Below are 22,402 nucleotides of genomic sequence, written 5' to 3' on the forward strand. Positions count from 1 at the left end.
TTAGGACGGAACACCTTTACTAAGGCAGAGATGTAAAAATAAAAACATAGAGCATATTAAAAGAACAGGAATTGAGTGATTCTTGTGGGAGGGTTGATGAGAAATAGTGGTAGATAAGGCTGACAGCCTTGACCAACTTCCTGAGGAGTTTGGACTTTATTCTGAAGGTGGTGGAAAGTGGCATGATCAGCCCTCTTCTACGTCCTCTGATAAGCACTAAAGAGCTGCTGATGATGATAGACCTTGTCTCACCTGTCAGTTCTGAGGTCATTTAAAAGAAAAGAAAAGCACTTTTGGAATCCTCCATTCCTTCTGTGTCCATGATTGTTTTTGTTTGTTCTGATTTAGAAAAATGGAAGGAAAATGACCATCCCGTAAAGATTCTCCTAAGGTCCACATTGGAAGGAGTGAGAATAGGTTCACGTTTCTAGTTTTTTTGTTCATTAATTCCTTTCTTCCTTCCATTTCCCCCTCAGCCAGACTCTTTGCTTTGTCCTGGGTGTACAAATGAGACAGGTCTCTCTTCTCAATGAACAAACCCATGGGGAATTCAGACAGGGACACAAGTCAAGCACTCTAAGTGCTTAGAGAGAAATGTTCACGGAATGTATCTGTGGTCCCAAGGAAGGAGAGGTCAGTTTCGTGAAGTGGAGTAAGAAACATTCCTCAGAGGCAGAATGTTTAAAGATGAGAGGAGAGGGAAATCATTCCTGGAAGAGGGTCAACATGAGCACAGACACAACATGAAGTAGCCAAGAGTGCTGGAGAAACCACAAGCAGTTTGGTAGCCCCAACTTATGACACAAGGGGAAATGCTATGAGAGAAACAGAACAACAAGGGCAAGGTCATAAAAGCCTTGCTTTCTGTGCTGAAGCAAAGAAAACTCCATCCTCGGGATCAAGTCCAAATTCTCAAGGACAGAATTTTTGAAGTAGAGGAGTGCCACAATCAGCTTTGGTGTTTGAATAAAGTCTCTAATGGCTAGTGTGGTGAGGAAGGCAAAACTGGAGACAGTGGTAACAGGACACTGCCACAGTAGTCAGGACAGGAAGATAAGGTGCTGATGCAGTTCACTACTTCTAACCTTTTCCACTGTCTGGGTCAGCAAATGGAAAATGAAGATTTGTTACAAAGCGTATTTCTGTCATCTTGTAAATAAACTGTGCTTCTGACTTCTCACATTAGCTGAGGCAAAGTAGGGCTGGGGCAGCACTGGGAGGGAGGCCTCACCATCACAGAAAGAGTTCAGTAAATGCCAAGCCCCTACAGCCTTCGTATTGTTAAGAGCACAGAAAAATGGGAAGATATGACTGAAAACTGAATTTATGGTGGTTTCTAAAAATGGATTGTTGATTTGCTTTATTTAGATATAATTTATGTACCATAAAATTCACCCTTTTTGACTGCGCAATTCAATGAGTTTTAGTATATTAACAGAATTTTACAACCACTACCAGTATCTAATTCCAGAACATTTTCATCACCCCAAACAGAAACGCATTAACAATCACTCTCTGTTTCCATTCTCCCTTCCCCCGAGCCATGGCAACCACTAATCTACTGTCTGTCTCTATGAATTTGTGTATTTCTAGACATTTCATGTAAGTGGAATCATATGATATGTGGTTTTTTTATTACTGGCTTCTCTCACTTAGCATAACGTTTCCAAGGTTCATACAGGTTGTAGCACATATCAGTACTTCATTTCTTTTTATGGCTGAATAATATTCCGTTGTGTGGCTATGCTATGTTTTGTTTATCCATTCATCATCAGTTGATGGACGTTTGAGTTGTTGACACTTTTGGGCTCTTATCTTGTACTTCTACTCAAGTGTTGCTGTGAACATTTGAGTACAAGTTTTTGTGTGAACATATGTTTTCATTTCTCTCGGTTATATCCCTAGGATTAGAAATGCTGGGTCATGTGGTAACTCTGTGTTTTATTTTTTAAGTAACTACCAAACTGTTTTCCAAGGTGGTGGCACCATTTTAGACTCCCACTAGCAATGTATGAGGGTTTGAATTTCTCCATATCTTTACTAATACTTGCTCATCGATTTAATTAAAGCCAGCTCTGTGGATGTGAAGTGATGTCTCGTGGTTTTAGTTTGCTTTTACCTAGTGAGAAATGCTGAGCATCTTTACATGTGCTTGTTGGCCATTTGTATATCTTCTTTGGAGAAATGTCTATGCAAATCCTTTACCCACTTTTAATGGGTTATTTATATTTTCATTGTAAGAGTTATTTATAAATTCTAGATACAAGTCTCTTATCAGATATATAATTTACACTTATTCTCTCCCATTCTAAGGGCTGTCTTTTCACTTTCTTGAAGTTAACCTTTGAAGCACAAAAGTTTTTCATTTTTATGAATTCCAATTTATTTATTTTTTTCTTTTGTTGCTTTAGGTGTTATATTTAAGTAACCAAGGTCGAAAAAATTTATTCCTATGTTTTCTTCCAGGAGTTTTATAGATTTAGCTCTTAACATTTTGATCTTTCATACATTTTGAGTTAGTTTTTGTGTATACTATGACGCAGGGGTTCAACTTCATTCTTTTGCAGGTGGATACCAAGTTGTCCCAGCACCATTTGTTGAAAAGACTTCTCTTTCCCCATTGAATTGTCTTGGCATCCTTGTTGAAAATCAGTTGACCATAAATATGAGTTTATTTCTGGACTCTCAATTCTATTCCATTCATCTGTATTTCTATTCTTATGCCAGTACCCCGCAGTCTTGATTACTGTCGTTGTGAAGTAAGTTTTGAAGTCGGGAAACGTGGGTTCTTCGACTGTTCTCTGTTTCAAGATTTGGGCAGGGAGGCCTACTCTTGATCCTTTGTGTTTCCATATGAATTTTAGGATCATCCTGTCAATTTCTGCAAGAAAGCCAGCTGGGATTTTGATGGGGATTACATTAAATTTTTAGATCAATTTGGGGAATATTTCCGTCTGAATATATTAAGTCTACTCCATGAACGTAAGATGTCTTTTCATTTATTTAGATCTTTAATGTCCTTCATCAGTGTTTGGTAGTTTTCCATGTACAAGTCTTACACTTAATTTCCTAATTTTTTTCCTAAATACTTTATTCTTTTTGATGATATTGTAAATGGAATTGTTTTCTTAATTTAACTTTTGGATTATTCATTGCCAGTGTATAGAAATACAATTGATTTTTTTTTTTTAAGGGCTATTTATTTATTTACTTATTTAATTTTTGGCTGTGCTGGGTAGCAGGGGCTTCTCTTGCTGCGGAACACGGGCTCTAGGCGTGCAGGCTTCAGCAGCCGTGGTGTGCGGGCTCAGTAGTTGTGGCTCGTGGGCTCTAGAGTGCAGGCTCAGTAGTTGTGGCGCACGGGCCTAGCCGCTCCGCGGCATGTGGGATCCTCCCGGACCAGGGCTCGAACCCATGTCCCCTGCATTGGCAGGCGGACTCCCAACCACTGCGCCACCAGGGAAGCCCACAATTGATTTTTTTTCACATCTTTATTGGAGTATAATTGCTTTACAATGTTGTGTTAGTTTCCACTGTACAACAAAGTGAATCCGCTATATGTATACATATCTCCCCATATCCCCTCCCTCTTGAGCCTCCCTCCCACCCTCCCTATCCCACCCCTCTAGGTCATCACAAAGCATTGAGTTGATCTCCCTGTGCTATGCAGAAGTTTCCCACTAGCCATCCATTTTACATTCGGTAGTGTATATATGTCAGTGTTACTCTCTCACTTTGTCCCAGCTTCCCCTTCCCCACCTGTGTCCTCAAGTCCGTTCTCTATGTCTCCGTCTTTATTCCTGCCCTGCCACTAGGTTCATCAGTAGAGTTTTTTTGGATTCCATACATATGCGTTAGCATACGGTATTTGTTTTTCTCTTTCTGACTTACTTCACTCTGTATGACAGACTCTAGGTCCATCCACCTCACTACAAATAACTCAGTTTCACTCCTTTTTATGGCTGAGTAATACTCCATTGTATATATGTGCCACATCTTCTTTATCCATTCATCTGTCGATGGACATTTAGGTTGCTTCCATGTCCTGGCTATTGTAAATAGTGCTGCAATGAACACTGTGGTACATGTCTCTTTTTGAATTATGGTTTTCTCAGGGTAGATGCCCAGTAGTGGGATTGCTGGGTCATATGGTAATTCTGTTTTTAGTTTTTTAAGGAACCTCCATACTGTTCTCCATAGTAGCTGTATCAATTTACATTCCCACCAACAGTTCAGGAGGGTTCCCTTTCCTCCACACCCTCTCCATTTTTTGTTTCTAGATTTTTTGATGGTGGCCATTCTGACCAGTGTGAGGTGATACCTCATTGTGGTTTTGATTTGCATTTCTCTAATGATTAGTGATATTGAGCATCTTTTCATGTGTTTGCTGGCCATCTGTACATCTTCTTTGGAGAAATGTCTATTTAGGTTATAATTGATTTTTTATATTGATCTTATATCCTGCAATCTTGCTGAACTGGTATATTAGGTCTAATAGTTTTTTTGTGGATTCCTTAGCCTTTCCTATATACAAGATTATGTCACCTGTGAATAGAGGTAATTTTACCTCTTTTCCAATCTGCATGTTTTTATTTCTTTTCCTTTCATGATTTCCCTGGCTGGGTCCTCCAGTACAATGTAGACTATAAGTGACAAGAATGGAAATCATTGTCTTGTTCCTAATCTTCGTGGGGAAAAAATCTAGTCTTTTGCCATTAAGTATGATTTAGCTCTTGGTTTTTCATAGGCGACCTTTATCAGGATGAGGATGATCCCTTCTTTTCCCAGTTTGTTCAGTGTTTTTATTATGAAAAGTATTGGATTTTCTGAAATGCTTTTTCCACATCTGTTGAGCTGACCGCGTGAGGTTTTTTTGCTCTTTATTTTGTTTACATGGTGTATTACATTGATTGATTTTCAGATGTTAAACCAACCTTGCATTCCTGGGGTAAATCCAAATTTGTTGTGATGTGTAATCCTTTTCATGTGTTGCTGGATTCAGTTTGCTAGTATTTTGTGAGGATTTTTGTGCCTAGTAATAAGGGATATTAGTCTATAGTTTTCTTGCAATGTCTTTCTCTTGTTTTGATATATAGGTAATATTGGCCTGTCATAGGTTTCAGGTTGGTAAGTGTTCCCTCCCCTTCTATTTTTTGGAAGAGTTGGTGAAGGATTGGTTTTAATACTTCTTTAAATGTTTGGTAGAATTCATCAATGAAGCCATATGGTCCTGGACTTTTCTTTGTGGGGATTTTGTAAATTATTAATTCAGTATCTTTGCTTGTTACAGGTACCTATACAGTTTTGCCTCTTTTAGCCCTAAGTATTTATTCCTTTAGTCATTCAAGAAATATTTATTGAGCATCAATTATATACAGGCCCTGATTTTTGACATAGAGGGTACAGCAATTAGTAAAACAAAAGTCCTGGCCCTCTTAGAGCTTAGCATTCTCATACTCTTTTCTCTGTCTCATTCTCATGCTGTCTATATATTCATATTTCTTATTTATATGTAATGTAGCTCTGTTCCTTATAAAAGAATATTGCTACATGCTGTTGGTGGAGAAAGGGCGTCCTTAGGTTTGCTTATATATTGTCATAGTTTGTGTAAACTCTTGGGTGTTCTTGAAGAGAGTTGCATATGTGGGAAATGGAGTATATTGTTGTTATAATCACAGTTTATATGGTGCTTCCCCTTGGCATTGCTACAAGGACATGATTTTTAATAAAACAAGCCACCATCTTTATTCATTATCATCCTCAAGACCATCTGATGCCTTCTGTTCTGTCTAATCATCAGTAGGAGCATAGTTTTCTAGGGCTGCTATAACAAAGTACCACAAAGTGGGTGGCTTAAAACAAGAGAAATTTATTCTCCTGTAGTTCTGGCAGCTTGGAGGCGAATTAAGGTGTTAGCAAGGTCACGTTCCCTCCGAGATTCTAGGTAGAATCCTTCCTTATTTCTTCCTAGCATCTGGTGGTGGCCATCAATCCTTAGCATCCCTGGCTTGCAACTGCATTACTCCAGTCTCTGCCTCTGTCATCACATGGTGTTCTCCCTGTGTGTGTGTCTTCATATCACATTTTCCCCTTCTTATAAGGACACCAGCCATATTGGATTGAGGCCCACCCTAATGACCTCATCTTAACTTGATTACCTCTACAAAGACTCTATTTCCGAATAAGGTCACACTCACAGGTACCAGAGGTTAGGACTTCAGTATATTTTGGGAGAGAGGACATAATTCCACCCATAACAGAGCATTATGCTCTAACTCTGAAATATTGAGTGGAGATTTCATTTTAATAACATTACTGATTTTAATAGCTTTTGTTAAACTTTCATGGTATATTTCTCTGTCTTTAAAAAAATAATGCTCCTTCCCCATTATACAATAAGTCCTGAAGGTGTCATTGATCACATACTTATGCGTTTTATCTTCTTCTAAGCATAAATTCTAGAAAGGAAACAAAGATGACTGGTCCTGTAACTAGAGCTTGTTGTAAGAGAATTTCAAAAGTAGCATCTCTCAAATCACAGTTTATATGCCCCCCAAAATAAAACAGAATCATGTAAGAGTTTGTGAATGATGTTTGAAACAGCAGTTGACTGCTCATATACATGGTTCCCCTTACCACAATCTCAGGGATCTTATACATAGACCAGTTTAAGTGGTGTTGGAATCCATCTCTGTAGTGAAGTGAAATAACATGGTTTATGAAATTGTATTCATATGTATTGGATGGAGAATGACAAGTGCTGTATACAATACAATGTAACTTTGGAACAAAGTTAAAAGAATAGAATAGTATCTTCTGAGCACCAGTCTAGTGGTCTCATTTGCTAATCCCAATTGTTTTTAATAATGCTCCCAAGTAATTTTTTTTTATCCACAAATACTATCATCTCTGTTCTGTCACAGTACAGTTATTTGAGTGTCTGTCACTCGTTAGTACTCTAGAGTGGTGAATACAGCACTCTTGGGGCCAGGAGTGGAGAATATGAATTCCTTCTTGAAAACAAAGCCCTTTGCCCTGTTCCTATGGCAAAGAAATACGGAGACATTGTTCGCATTTGTTGCTTCCATCAAGTCTTGAACTCTTACCTTTAAATTTAGCTATTTGTTCTTTGTTTTCTTTTACCATTTTTGGATTAAAGCATTGACTTCTTATATTCTCGTGGCCACCTCCCTTATTTCTGCTTAAGTTTCAATTATGTAACAAGAATGAAAACTTCACTTAATTATTCTTTTTTTCCCCTTTCTTTCTTTATTTTAAAACAATACAGGGCAATCTAGAGCAGCCATGATACCTCCCAAGCATCCACGGCAGCCTAAGGGAGCTTCGGATGATGCCATTGCCTTTGGTGGGAAAACAGACCAAGAAGCACCTAATGCTTCTCAACCTACACCACCCCCACTGCCAAAGAAAATGATCATAAGAGCCAATACAGAGCCAATCTCCAAAGACCTCCAAAAATCCCTGGAAACTACTCTTTGTGTCATGGCTAATCCCACCTATGATATCGACCCGAACTGGGATGCCAGCAGTGCTGGCTCTTCAATCAGTTATGAACTCAAGGGACTGGACATTGAGTCTTATGACTCCTTGGAGAGACCTTTGCACAAGGAGAGACCTGTGCCCTCAGCAGCAAACAGCATCTCCAGCTTAACCACTCTCAGTATTAAGGATAGATTTTCCAATAGCACAGAGTCCCTGTCCAGCCGGCGTGGTCCCTCTTGTAGACAGGGCCGGGGTATCCAGAAGCCACAGAGACACGCACTTTATCGAGGACTTGAGAATCGTGAAGAAGTGGTGGGTAAAATCCGAAGCCTTCATACAGATGCCTTGAAGAAACTGGCTATTAAATGCGAAGACCTCTTCATGGCTGGGCAGAAAGACCAGCTCCGTTTTGGGGTGGACAGCTGGTCAGACTTCAGGCTAACCAGTGACAAGCCATGTTGTGAGGCAGGTGATGCAGTTTACTACACAGCTTCATATGCAAAAGATCCACTTAATAACTATGCAGTCAAGGTAAGAAAGTTTTGTAAATCTGATTTTAACCTTCTCCAACACACTGTTATTGAGATGGGTCTGGTTTTATTTTTTTTTTTCTTCATTCCTCCATTCAGCAAAAACTTATTGAGCATCTACCTTACACCAGATATTGTGATAGAAGAGAGGTTAACTTATTATCTAGAGGAGAAAACAGGTATGTAAAGAGACAGACTTATAGCACAGTATACTGAATGCTAAGATAGAAGTAAACAGAATTCTGTGGGAGCTTAGAAGGACCTTAACCCAGACTCTCGATGCCAGAGAATTCTTCTTGAAGTAGGTAATACTTGAGCTGTGATTGTTTGCAAAGATTTCCTGTACAAATGAGGTCTGTTATGTGCCTTCCATTCTATACTTCTGTCTTTATCCTCTAGCAAATAAGAGACCCTTGTCTATCCCTGCTTTCTAACTCCTCTGCTTCCTGGAGAAACATTTTTATAGAGGAAGGTAACCAATATTTGTTGATGTACCAGGAACTTTTTAGTGTTATATAATTTAATCTTCACATCGACTTCATGGGGTTAAGATCTTTTTATCCATTTGACAGATGAGGAGAATAAAGCTTAGGGTCACACAGCTAGCAATTAGTAGAGCTAGGATTTAAACACAGATCTCTCTGACTCCATAGCCTACACTTTGTCTGTTATGTCACATATTAACTTCTTAAATGTATATCACCCATACCAGACAGCCCACTTCTTTAAGAACGCTAAAACTCTTAAAATCAAGAATTCTTGAGCAATTACATTCACTGTAACAGTAGGCCATAGGCTTCATCAATGTAATAAATAAAGCATGGACTTTGAAGTCCAAAAGATCTGGGTTCAAATCCTGACTCTGCCACTTAGTAGCTCTGTCACAAGTTGCTATTCTAAGTCTCAGTTTCCTCAGCTTTAGAAAGGAATAAGAATGGTACCCATCTTATGGGGCCGTTTGGCTAAAAGAGAACAAAACGCCCCTGATAGGTATTCACTTCTTTCACTATCCCTTAGCTTCTTCCCTAGATTATTTTAGGAGAACAACAATCTTTTGAGCCTCAGTTTCCTCCTCTTTCAGATGTTTACAACAATGATCCATCTACTTTGTGGGACTGAGGTTGGGATCAAGTAAGATAATGCATGTGAAAGAGTTTCTAAAAACATAAAGCTCTGTGTAAACTTAAGGTAGTGCTCTCCCTTCCCATAGTCCCTTTTTACTGATTCTGTTCCCTGGTTCAGAACTAATTAACATATCTAAACGACTTGTACGTGTTAATTTGGCTTAGAAAGACCAGATGGTGTCTTAGTAAATTAATGGATAAGGTAAACGATTGGTCTTGCCTGTCTATCAAGACAGAATATATTTTTGCACCAGACCTTCAGCTGGCTGCTCCCTGCATTCGCAGCACCTAAGCCACTTCACTCTCTGGTGACACTCGCAGAGTGACCCTGTGCCGCAGCCCACACTTTTTAAAATAAACTGAGGGGTAAACTGCAGAGAGAGGATCTAGATTCGAGTTAATACGTTACTGTTGAGTCTAAAAAGGCATTTTGAGATTCTGTGTAGCATTCAAGAGCTGTTACACCGGTTGGAGTTATGCGGCCTCATCTATCTTGGGCCTGTATTGCTACAAGATCGCCAGCGCAAGCAAGATGAGTACCTATTTCAGAAGGGGACATTGAACTATCTGTTGTTCAAAACAACTAAGAAGTAGGGCTTGACTAACTTTATGTATTATTGCTGTGCAACCTTGTCTCTTTCCCAAATCAGTGGTTTGGTATTGATTTCTTTGCTTGTAATGATGCAAAAGCAATCTCCAAAGAACAGGTGGCAAGAGTTGTTGGCAGGTTTGGGAAAGGATGTTTTGCACTAAATGGTGACTATAAATGTCTCTTTGGAGACCCTCTAGGCATTTGTAGAAGGATCCAGTTGATAGTACAACCTTAAAGGAATAAACTACTAGGACACTGTGAACCCTACCTTTGCAGAGATAAGCAAAAAAGACCAGCAGTTGGCTCACACAAACAACTTTTTACTGTTTGTCTTCTTAAAATATCCCTTTCCGTACTAATGGAATTTAGAGTAGCTTCACAGGTATGACTGTCTTTCTCTCTCTCTTTTCTTTTTAATTGAAGTATAGTTGATTTACAATGTTGTGTTAATTTCTACTGTACAACAAGGTGACTCAGTTATACATATATATATACATTCTTTTCTTTGTATTCTTTTCCATTATGATTTATCCCAGGACATTGGATATAGTTCCCTGGGCTATACAGTAGGACCTTGTCGTCCATCCATTCTATATGTAATAGTTTGCATCTACTAACCCCAAACTCCCAGTCCATCCCTCCCTCCCCCTACCCACATCCCACACCCCACACCCCACACCCCCTGCCAACTCCACAACCACAAGTCTGTTCTCTATGTCTGTTGAGGAGACTAAAAGTCTTTTAAAATGTTACAAAAGGAAGTTGGTGCTAGAATTTAACAATTTGAAAACCAAAGGACACTACCCCTTAAATAACAAGTCCACTGCAGTGATAGAGTACTAAGATCTTAACTTTGGGTGTTGTCTTAGCTGTAACGAAATACTAAGACTGGATGGCTTAAACAACATAAATTTATTTTCTCACAGTTCTCAATGCTGGAAAGTCCAAGATCAAGGTTCCGGCTGAATTAGTGTCTAGTCAGGGCTCTCTTTCTGCCTTGCAGGTGGCTGCCTTCTTCCTAAGTCCCCACATGGCTGAAGGGGTGGGGGCTGCCTAGTGTCTCTTCTTACAAGGACACTAATCCATATCAAGGTCCCACCCTTGTGATCTCATTTAACCCTAATTACCTCTTTGTAGGCCCTATCTCTAAATATAGTAACATTGGGGGTTAACACATCAACCTATGAATTGGGGGGGTTCACAATTCAGTCCATAGCATTCTGCCCCTGGTCCCCCAAAATTCATGTTCTTAACACATGCAAAATATGTTCAGTCCATCCCAACAGCCCCAAAGGTCTTAACTCCTTCTAGCATCAACTCTGAAGTCTAAAGTCCAAAGTCTCATCTAAATATTATCTAAATGAGATATGTGTGAAACTCAAGGTCTGTTAAATCCTGAGACAAATTTCCTTTCCAACTGTAAACCTATGAAACTAGTCAAGTTACGTGCTTCCAAAATACAGTGGCGGACAAGGATAGGATACACAATCCCATTCTAAAAGGGAGAAATCAGAAGGAAGGAAAGGATGATGGGTCCCAAGCAAGTCCAAAACCTTGCAAGGCAAATTCTGTTAGATATTAAGGCTCAAGAATAATCCTCTTTGACTCAGTACTCTGCCCTCCAGGCCCACTGGGATAATAGCATCACCGCTGTGGCTCTGCTGGGCACCCTGATCCTTTGGCTCTTTGTAGGGGCCCCGCCCGCATGACTCTCTGCCAGGGCAGCCTACCCCTGAGGCACTGAGCAGGTTCCTCCCGGCCTTCCCAATCTGTGGGTAGGTTGAGAGTTTTCTAAATCTTCAAGCCCTGGTTCCTTTTTGCTTAACAGTTCCTTCTTCAGTTCTTTCTCCCTTTGCACTTCACTATAAGCAGTCAAGAGGAAACAAGTCGTTCCTTTAACCCTTTATTTAGAAGTCTCTCAGCTAAATATCCAATTTCATTGCTCACTAGTTCTACCTTCCGCAAAATACTAGAACACAGTTTAGCCAGGTTCTTTGCCATTTTATTAGAAATCTCACCTTTTTTTCTATTTTCTAGTAATATGTTCCTCGTTTCCGAGACCTCACCAGAATCACCCTTAATGTCCATATTTCTAGCAACAGTCTGTTCATAAGTATCTAGGCTTTTTCTATTATGAATCTTAAAACTCTTCCAGCTTCTACCCAATTCCAAACCCACTTCTAAACCCACTTCTACATTTTTGGGTATTGGTTACAGCAGTGCCCCACTTCTCAGTAACAAGGTCTTAGTCTGCTTGGGCCGCCATAGCAAAATACCACAGACTGGATGGCTTCATGAACAACAGAAATTTATTTTCTCCCAGTTCTGGAGACTGGAAAGGAGGATTCTATTCCTGGCTTATAGACAGCCACCTTCTTGCTGTGTCCTTATGTCAGGGCTTGGGAGGGTGGGGGAGAGAATATGTCACATTGGGGGTTGGGGCTTTAACATATGACTCTTGGGAAGACACAGTTCAGTTCATAGCTTTATTCTGTTTTTCATTCAGTGTGATATCTGAATTGTATCGGTCTTCAACGAAAAGTAGTCAGCTGACATGAGTCCAAATTCTGAATCTGTCATTGTGTATTCCCAAACAAGTCATGTAATCTCTCTTGATTTTCACTGCCCTTCCTACCTTGTAAGATTGTTATATGTGTATGTGTTTATGTAGTGAAACTGCTTTTGTAAATTATGAAGTATATATAAGATATAATAAAACTGCATTATTGTTGTTAACAATAATGGAAAATTACTTCTCAACATTCTTTTGTCACTCACTATTATTCTTCATTAATATTAGGCACTAGCCTGAGCATATTTTGATAGGCTCTGCACTTAGATATTTTCTTTCTCATTCCTTCAAAGTCATAACCATCTTTCCTTAAAATTATGAGAGAAAGCTACTAATGTTACAATCCCTCAGAATTTTAGCACTGCCAAAAATTGGAAACAAAGTACCTGATATTAAGGAAACAATGTAATAAATTATGGTATATCAGCCCAATGGAATGTTTGCAGCCATTAAAAATGGTCCTCATGAAGACTGTATAAAATCATGGAAAACATTTTTTGTAAAATGTCACATTAAAATAGCAGAATACCAAATACTATGACCATAACTTTAAAAAAAATTGACCTACAAAGTGGTAATATGCAAATAATTTCTAAATCAGAGTGGTGAGGATTATAGGCAGTTTTTATTTTGTTTAAAAATGGTGTCATAATGTCTTTTCATTGAAAAAGCTAAGGAATTGGAGATTTTGGATCATTTGATACTGAGCTTTAAATTTGTGCTTTAGCAGCTTATTAGCTGTGTTACCTTGGCCCAGTTACTTGCCTTTTCTAAGCCTAGTGTCTTTATCTGTAAAATGGAGGAAAAACTTCATTCTCCTTAAAGCCATTGTGAAAAATCACGAGAGTCAATATGTACATAGAGATGTATATAGTGCTCAGAGCATCATTTGACACAAAGTAAGCATTCAGTAAATGGTAGCTATTTATTTCACCACTCTCTTCTCATGTACCTAGAAAACACCTCTATTTTCTTAAAGAATCCAGCTCTGTGAATTTTCTTCTCTGATCTTCTTATTTATTTATTTATTTACACCAGGTCTTAGTTGTGGCAGGCGGGCTCCTTAGTTGCGGCTAGCAGGCTCCTTAGTTGTGGCATGTAAACTCTTAGTTGTGGCATGCATGTGGGATCTAGCTCCCTGACCAGGGTTAGAACCCAGGCCCCCTGCATTGGGAGTGCAACATCTTATCCACTGCACCACGTGTACATAATGGGCATTCAATAAATATTTCTTGACCTTTCAGCAAACATTTACTGTATAAAACGTTGTGATATCTCTGTTATGTCACATTTAACAGAATACAGAAATACATATGAATAAGACAAAAGCCCTGCCCTCAAAGAGCATATATTCCCGTGGGAAAGACAAAGGCATAAATAACTTTTAAACAAGACGTTATAATAAAGGTTCACAGTGGTGTGGAGATGTAAGATAAATAAAGATTAATGAATGAAAGAAGTCATTGTTAACACTTACCTCAGGGCCAATAAAAAAGGGCCTCTAGTGTCCATTTCACACTATTCTTAGGGGTGAATACAGTGCATGGAGAGAATAGTGGAAAATTGAGCTATGGAAAGATTTGGGACCAAATTTAGAGGCTTTGATTGATGAGCTTAAGAGGTTAGGCTTTATTTTGTGTTTTGTGGGAAACCATTAGGGATTTTTAAATAGAAAGATGACATAAGATTAATGATTTTGGAAGTAAACTGCAGTGGAAGAGTCCAGAAGAATCGGAAGCAGGGAAGCCAGTCATTATGCTATTGCAATAGTCCAGGTAAATAATAAAGAGATCCTGAAATAGGACCATGGAAAAGAAGGGACAGGCGGTGAAAGAGCTGAGGCAGGCCGTCGACCATGTCTGGTGCGTGGCTGGATGTAGGATGAGGGCACTGTGCTAAGATTTCACGGAGGAGCAACCCCAGGAGGATGGTGATGCCATTAACTGAAATATGAATCAGAAAAGCCAGAAAGATGAGCTCTCTGTGGAGCATGCCCATGAGATAGCCAAGTCAAGAGAAAGCCTGTAACCAGACAAAAATGTGAGTTCGGTACTCAGAAGGGAGGTCAAGTTTATCTAGTCCTCTCATAAACTTGATTTAGTTCAAACTGTGGGAATGTATGAGATTGTAGTGGTAGAGTCTGCAAATTGGGAAAAGGCCCACACAGCTAAGTGACCTAAAGCAGGAAAATTCGGAGAGGATGTAGCAAAGAACAAGGGCCCACAGATCAGAGTCCAAGATTGCAGAAGGCTTGAGCAGAATGAGGAGAAGGCAGGAGTTGAATCTCTGGTAAACCTCAAAAAAAATACAATCTTGGTACTAGTGGAAGTGGATATCCAGTGCAGAGAGTTAGTGGGAATATGGAACGGGGAGGCTGAGGAGGCAGTGAGCACAGCGTATTTTTAAGTGTTTTGGTGACGGAAAGGCCAAATCGATTCCCAGACAATATTTACCGTTCAGCTCCTGTTTCTGTGTTATTCATGTCTCCTTTTATCCCCTCGTCACCATTTGGTGAGCCACGACGCAGTAGATTGGACCGTCTGTCTCTGTGGCTGCACGCTGGCTGGCCTCCAGCCCTTAACTTCCCTGCTCTAAATAAAATCCACCTTGCTTTTGCCACCTTTCAAAGAATCTGGGTAGCCACTGACCAAACATGTAGTCTTCAAAGTACACTCATCAACTCTAGAAGGGCGGGCCTTCGTCATTCTACACAGGAAGAAACTGAGAACAGAGAGGAACAATTATTTCTGCATATCGTCATTAGCTTTATGGCAGGCTGCCTCCTTATTCCTACGTGGAACTTGTCCTGTTATATCATACCTGAGTCAGTAGATTGACCCTGCCGTGCCTCAGTGTTATCCCTGAATGGACAAATGACAGCCTTTTGCCCAGAAGCAGGGTGGACAGTTGGTAAAATTATGGCTCAGTGTCAGTGGGACATTCTTTTTTCACTGTTGTCATGAGACCCTTTTATAACGAATGCTGCTATGTGAGACCACATGAGAAACTGATGAAATTACCTCGAGGAAGGTGATGAAAATCTTTTATAAGCAAAAAGTATAAATTTCTGACTTACTTTTCCAGTAGTTCCAACTCTGTGGTACTAGGTATCTTCTCTCTTTAAAGCGGTCCTGGTCTTTGTTCTCAGGGATAGAGCACACAAAGCTCAGTGAAGATGTACACTTTCCTATTACAGCACTGGAGTAGCTTCTTTTCTTCCAGCTATGCCAAGAATCTTGTTAAAAGCTTGTAATAAAGTAGAGGTGAACTGTGGAGACCAGCATCTTTTATTGCATTTTGACTCTGGAGTCTCCGTTGATCTCATTTGGGTGGATGCCGAGACAGCAAGACACTAAATGAAAAAGCATTAATAGGAATAACTATGATTGGTAGGAATTCACAACTAGCTCAGACTATAGGATCAGGCAATTAATTACTGGCTTAGTGACAAGGAAAAAGCTATAAAGGAAACCACTTTCATGATCATAATTCAACACAAATATGCCCAGCGTTGGAACGTCCCAGAAAGTGATTGATCAGCAGCCAGCTCTACAGACTCATAGCCATCCTAGGTCAGTGTCCACTTTATTTCAGAGCTGAATGCATACAGAAGTGCCTTAAAGTCTCAACTGGAAATTGATTTAGAAAGGAGAAGTTTGGAGTACTCATGTAAACCTAGAATCAAAATGAATTGTCTAGTAGGAAAAGAGAGCCATAGCTTTAACTAATGAGGTGAGAGGACATAGACGGGAATTATAAATTGGGATTCAAATTAAGTGAATTCCTAGTCTGGGCCCTCAGCAGGTTATTGAACTGTGCTGTGCCTCAGTTTCTCTAGTGTGATCATCCTGGGTGGCATTCTGTCAGCCTAAATTACTGGCTCAGGAACACAGGTGATTTTCTTTTGTTCCATATGCTGAGTGGGAGCATAAGAAGATTTGATGAGTACAAATCACAAATAAAATAGTAAAATCTTATGCAGTTGCCTTCTTGAATTTCTCTTCTAGACTCCAAAATGTTTTTTGGGCATGTGAATATTTTTGCAGCAGTTCAAGCTGTAAAATACCTGGCCTACCTGACAGGTCTCATAGCAGATTCCTAAAGCATGGAGTTCTGAGTACTTGGGGCCCAGACAGCATTTATATATTAAACACTTAATCCATTTTGAATATATTTGTAACAGCATTGAGTGTGTATAGGTCTTAGCTGTGTAGCAGCAAGTAAAGCAGTACTCCTCCTGGACAGATCAAGGAATTGAGGTCAGTCAGTGATCAGCCTGTATTCTTAGAGTGAGGTTGTACCAAATAATGGATATCAATTTAGAATTTGCCAGTTTTCATTCTATACTCTTTCCTGTATGGAGTTGTGCTTTTGGGTAATGTGACAGAATACCACAGATGGTATAGTGTGTGTGTGATCTTCAGTGTTTCTCATTTTTGTCCCTCTACCATTCATTCCCTACAATATCCGTCTCACTTAAAGTTCACTGAGGAACTGTAAAGTGCATAGTGCGAGCTGGAAATGAGAATCCCTGCTGATAAAGTGGAAGTCAGCTGAAGGCATACTAGGCTGAGTGGGCCCATAATAGAAAGATAAAAGCTAATGTAGAATATTTTTGAAGAGTCCTGTATTTTGTAATTATTGCTTTCTTTGGGGAAAAGAGAAAATTGAATGGAATGATGAAGAACAGTGTTGTTTTGTGTGGTTTTGTGCAATACAAAACCCCTGAGCCTCCAAGGCAGCCTGGACTCAGCAGACAGCCCTCATTGTTCAGATTTTACTCATTTGTGTGGTCAGGTCATGAGTGTTTATTACCCAGATTTGTCAGCCATTGCCCCCTCCCCATCACCTTGCCAACTTCCATGTGTTTAATAAAAGCTATGCATATATTCTAGCTGTTCTGAGTAAATGAGCCTCATGGCTACACCAGGTCAGATGTCACCTTTCTTAGTATTTGTGCAGACATACTGAGCATGCACTAGGTGCCTTGCTCTGTGCTGGAACCCAAAGATACAAATATCTGCTCTTAAGACAGACAAAAAAAAAAAAAAAAATGTGATAGCTGTAATAATAGAGACATGTACATGAGATGCAGGTGAAACAGAAAGGAGGTTTAGGGTATGTAGCACTTTCTTTCTTTGACACACATGATGCATGTGATGACTTTGAAAAAAGTAAGTGGGAATCCCTCAGGCGTATGAGGGGATAAGAGGAGCCTAAATCAGAGAGAATACCTGGAGGGTAGGAGTAGGGCTCTGGCTGCATGTAGTTCAGTGTGGCAAAAGCAGAAGAGGGGTGAGAAATAAGACTAGAAAGAGAGGCCAAGCCAGGACTTTATCCTGTGAAGATAATGAGGAACCACGAGGAAGTTTATCCAATTTTTTTTTTTTTTTGAAAGGTGGCTCTGGTGACCACGTAGAACGTGTATTTGAGGGGAATCACATGAGAGGCAGGGAGACCAGTTGGAAATCTTTTGTAGTAGACCAGCAAATGATAATGGTAGCCATAGAGATGGAGAAAAGAGGATAATTTGAAAGTTATATGGGAACAAAATCAGTAGAAGTTGGTAATTAACTGGATGCAGGGAATGAAGATGGAGGAGAAATCCAGAGTGAACTTCATATCTCATCTAGATGTTGGGACAGATAACAGAGCCATTCACCAATAGAGGGCATACTGGAAGAACAGGGTATTTGGTGGGGAAAAGTTCAGGTTTGGTTATGTTGAGTTTAAGGCATCCATCTATCGGATGGGACATACATGGAGAGGAATCAAGTAGGCCATTGTATAGATAAGTCTGAAGCTCAGAGACAAGTTTGGATTGCAAATGTAGATGTGGAAACCAGCAGTATATCAAGATGGCTGAAGCCGTGAGCTTACTGAAGGGAGTATGTCAGTGAGAAGAGAGGATAGAGAGCAGACCCCTCAAACACCAGCATTTCAGGAAGCCTTTGGGAGGAAAGTAGAGTAAGTAAGAACAGATAATACCCCACTCCCCATTCAACAACTGATTTATTCCATAGCCATCCTGTTTTGCCAAATGTCCACCTTTTTCCCCCACCTCCCTACTTTGTTGCCTTAAACTGAATATCTATTCCACTCCGCAATACTGAAAGGGCAGCCAAGATGTACACCCTCTTTACAGGTCCCAGGCATCGTGGGCATTCTGAAAGGGTCAGTAGCATTAGACACATAACGCTGTCTTCTCCTTCCCAGCTGCTTTTAATGAGGCTTTACAGTCAATGCCCCCCACAGTCTACTTTTTTAAAGTTAGCTATCTAGGTTGAGATTATTATAACAAACATAAATGCTTTATAATGGCAAATTTGCCTCAAAGATAATGCAGAGTAGTTGCCATGAGCAACACAGAAAATGAGCTCCTGCACTGAAATGAATGTTTGGAATTAAACTTCTCAGGTTGTGTGTGAGGATCCATTGTCAACTCTGTTTCCCCACTAAGATCAGGCTTGTGTTAAGTGTTGTATATTTTGACCTGGGTCTAAGAAGGTCTCAGGAGAGATTAATTTGGCTCTGAGTCTGGAAGCATTTTTTTCCCCCATTTTCCAACAGATGATTTAACAGTGGTTAAGGAGTCCCCCACCCCACTGTATTTAGGGCCTCTGGCCAGATTGCTTCAGGATGCTGTGTTCCACAGATAGGAAGCTTGAGGAGCAGCTGTCGGACACTTGTTTGAGTGCACAATTGGTAGGAATCAATATTTCTCCTTCCCCTTCTCTGTTCTCACTCATCTTTATTAACTCAGACAAGCACTCAGTTTCCCTCAAACCTCTGTTTTTGTGACAGTGTGTCGTCCACATTGGTGGGTGTGGAACTACCAGCTGGCTGACTGTCCCTTTTGATGTTCTTCTGGCTTCCTCTGGAGAAGCAGCTCCGGAAGGTGTGCCTTGTGAGTGGGCAGAGAGGCAAGAGTCACTGTGCCCAGGATGGGCATCCCTTCCTGCTTGTGCTCCTCACACGAAGTGTTCCCTTTTCATGAATTAGGCATTGCCACCTTCGTAGAACCAAGAACTTGTCCACAAAGAGGACCTATGGCATATTTTACAAGATTCAACCTTCACCAGCCTGGTTTTGTTCTCTTGCTGCAGTTTCCGTGCAAACGACTCCAGGATCTTGATGTTGCAGCTCCCTCTAGTGTCACTGTGGCTCAGGCTCTCCTAGGGCTTTTCTTCCCATTCAGAAAATGTACACAGTACAGTCTGTCAAAATTGGCAGCATTTTAAATAGGCTTTCTCATACATAGTCAAGGCAAATATGAGATGATTTTTCTCCCATTACAAAAGGGAATCTTACATGAAGATATGGGGAAATTCCAGCTCCAGTTTTGTTCCTATTTCAAAATTTTGTGAAGCCGAGGAGTCCTGTGGAAATCATTCTTCTTGAGGAGTGGATCTTTCAGTTCAAGCCAGCTACGCTTTGTAAGGAAGGAGTATGAATTCCTTTCAAGAAAAGTAAATAAAAATGGGAGGCCGAGAAGAAGTTACCTTGATCTCTGCTAGAGAAAATACTGGGTAAGGGAAGAAGGAAAAAAACAACAACCAGCTGGAAGAACCCTGTCCATTTGTTCTGGAAAGAGTGGCTCGTTTTCTGAAATGACTTTTGGACTAGAAATTTATCACCTGAAGTCAGGTCATTTTGAGTTTTTTTTTTTAAACTAAAGGAGTCAAGTTATTATTATTTGAAAAATGGCTACTATGTGGTACACAGAATAACATAATACTCCTACCTAAATTAACATCATCGCAGGCTCCATAATAAAGATTTATGAGATACTCATCATATGAGAAATCCTATTATGCAAATCTCCATAGGTCTGTGTTTTGGTTGTAACTGTTCTCATGGTTATGAGCCAATTAAAAGCCCTGGTATTTTGTTTTCCTCTTTCACACTCCAGTCTTCTCCCTTTCTCCTTTGCCCTTACAACTAGAGTGACCTATTATTCTCCAGCCTGTCTACATATTATAAGATGAAGAGATAAGGAAGTGCTAGCTCCTCAGCTTGGCTATTTAGGCAGACCATTTTCCTTCAGAGCATCCAAAATGACTGAACGATTTATCATTTCTTCTTCGTAAATCACTTTGAACTTTTATCTCAAGTTGATCTGAAGCTAAACATAAATTCTTGTTGTAGGATCCATGCTCTTATCTACTCACAAAGCTCTAGGATATCTTATATAAATGTGTGTGTGTATATGTGTGTGTGTGTGTGTGTGTGTGTGTGTGTGTGTGTGTGTAGATAAAATTAGAATAGAAATAACAATTAGAGCGTCTTCTCTGCTTCTAATGCCAAACCACAAGGTGGCAAGTTTTTTTCAGTGCAACTTGGTATAGTGAAAACTACAGTTGGGCCAAACAGTTCTCTCTCTCTTAGCCTTAGGTTGGCCCGTCTTAGATCAGAACATGCTGTTGATCTTGACTTGTTTGTCAGGGCTGACCTGGCATGGAGGTGTGAAACTTTAACGGTCCCTCTTTAGCTGCCCTCTATGAAACCTATGGTCAGAGAGCCTCGCTGCTGGGGCTAGCGGCTCTCAGACTCAAAAGAAAGATGCATTTTTCTATCTTGTTCTCTTTGTTCAAAAAAATATGAGGATTCTATAATGCATCATTTTAACATTTACAAGTTGTTAACTGTTTTAGTCATTATGAATGTTACATTTGTACAGCTTTGTAGCTTACAGATATGCTCTACATACTTGATCTCATTTGATTCTCATAATTGCCCTGTGAAGTACGTTTCAGTATTCTTTATATTGTCTCCTTTATTAGAAAGACTGGGACCCAGAGAAATTAAGAGAAATGCCCAAGGTTACACAGCTAGTAGAGAGGCTAAATGCTAGTCCTCTCAAGTCTTTGGTGAGTGTCCTTTCTATAGGATGACAGCTAGAGTTTAACTACACAGTCTAATTCAGCCAAACTCAGTGGTATTTGATTGACTTTTCAAAGGCTGAGGAGTTGGGACCTTTGAACTTTCATTCCAGCAGGCAGTGTGATATTGAGCAAATTATTAAAACTGGAAATGGGGTTAATGGTGCCATGTCCTGGATCTAACTCCCATACAACTAAGTGATGACTAGTATAGGATTTTTAAATACCTAGTGACATATAAATATGAAATATTGCCAACAGTATAGTATAGAAAGAATTCATGTTGTGACTAATGAGCATACAGGATTATATATTATGCTGCATGTGCTGAGACTTTGAGAGCTTTCCAAAGATAATACTTTCTGAAAGATATATGTTTGAACTTGAACTCAGTCTGGGGATATCTCTGTTTTAAGACCAGAAGTTTGCTTAAAGAAGAAATGCTTACTGTGCCCTCAAACTTATTAGGTAGGTGGTAGAAGACTTGAAGAAACTTGTTTTCAGACCTCTGTGTGTGTGTGCGCGCATGTGTGCATGCGTGTGTGTGTGTGGCATTGAATCACTCATATCAAGTCTCTAACTGTAATAAATACGTATAAATACAGTAAATGAGAGAGGGATGTTCCTCTCTCTTGAGACTCCTTTGCCTTTGGTCCCTTTTTAAAAATATCTATTTGAATGGAAATCAGAGCATGCTGCTTCTCCGAACTGAGAACCCATCAGCGTCCTCCTAAGATGTACATTTTTCTTTTTAAATAGAAATGACTAGAAAAGCTTTTCAAAATGTGTATTTCTGTGTTACTGCAATAAACGGGCAAATGTAAACACTACAGAGCACCTGTTGCTGGGAGGCTGTGGTGTTTGTGAGATGCGGCAGCGTGCTCCTGCTGGGGAGGAAGAGTGGCAAGTGTGTACCTGGTTCCCAGGGTCGTGGAGGATCTGTCTGGACCAGACTATTATGATCTATGAACTGGTGTTGGAGACTCAGCCTTCCGTTGTCAACTTCTCATATCATATCATGAGGAGAATCCATTTAGGGGTGATTTTATTTACTTTTTGCTTTTCTAACCCTTTAAGACCAGAAATACAATAGTTGTTTTAGTATGTAGAACTCTTGGCTAATGTTTTTGATCAAGCAACTCTTCCTTGATCCGTAACCACTTAAGGTCTTTTTGAGAGGCCTTATTGCTTGAATATTA

At 39.9% G+C, this 22,402-nt stretch overlaps 1 protein-coding gene and 1 long non-coding RNA gene across 13 annotated transcripts in view; one reads left to right on the forward strand and one right to left on the reverse strand.

Moving 5' to 3' along the window:
- PEAK1 (pseudopodium enriched atypical kinase 1) overlaps positions 1–22,402 on the forward strand; it is a 301,070-nt gene that overhangs the window by 270,996 nt on the left and 7,672 nt on the right. For 11 of the 12 annotated variants that reach the window (XM_068556116.1, XM_068556121.1, XM_068556108.1 and 8 more), the window contains one exon: positions 7,289–8,034. In XM_068556116.1, coding sequence (XP_068412217.1) covers positions 7,289–8,034 — 746 coding nt within the window. Of the gene's footprint in view, positions 1–7,288; positions 8,035–22,402 lie in introns of those variants that run through there. The other variant, XM_068556176.1, reaches the window with a different exon arrangement.
- Positions 1–22,402, reverse strand: part of LOC137772326 (uncharacterized) — a 45,203-nt gene that overhangs the window by 2,550 nt on the left and 20,251 nt on the right. Inside the window, exon 2 of the long non-coding RNA XR_011075464.1 lies at positions 15,398–15,673. This is a non-coding gene — a long non-coding RNA (uncharacterized lncRNA). The remainder of the gene's footprint in view (positions 1–15,397; positions 15,674–22,402) is intronic.

The sequence above is a fragment of the Eschrichtius robustus genome, chromosome 1 (genome assembly GCF_028021215.1).
Source record: "Eschrichtius robustus isolate mEscRob2 chromosome 1, mEscRob2.pri, whole genome shotgun sequence".
Taxonomy (NCBI): Eukaryota; Metazoa; Chordata; class Mammalia; order Artiodactyla; family Eschrichtiidae; genus Eschrichtius; species Eschrichtius robustus.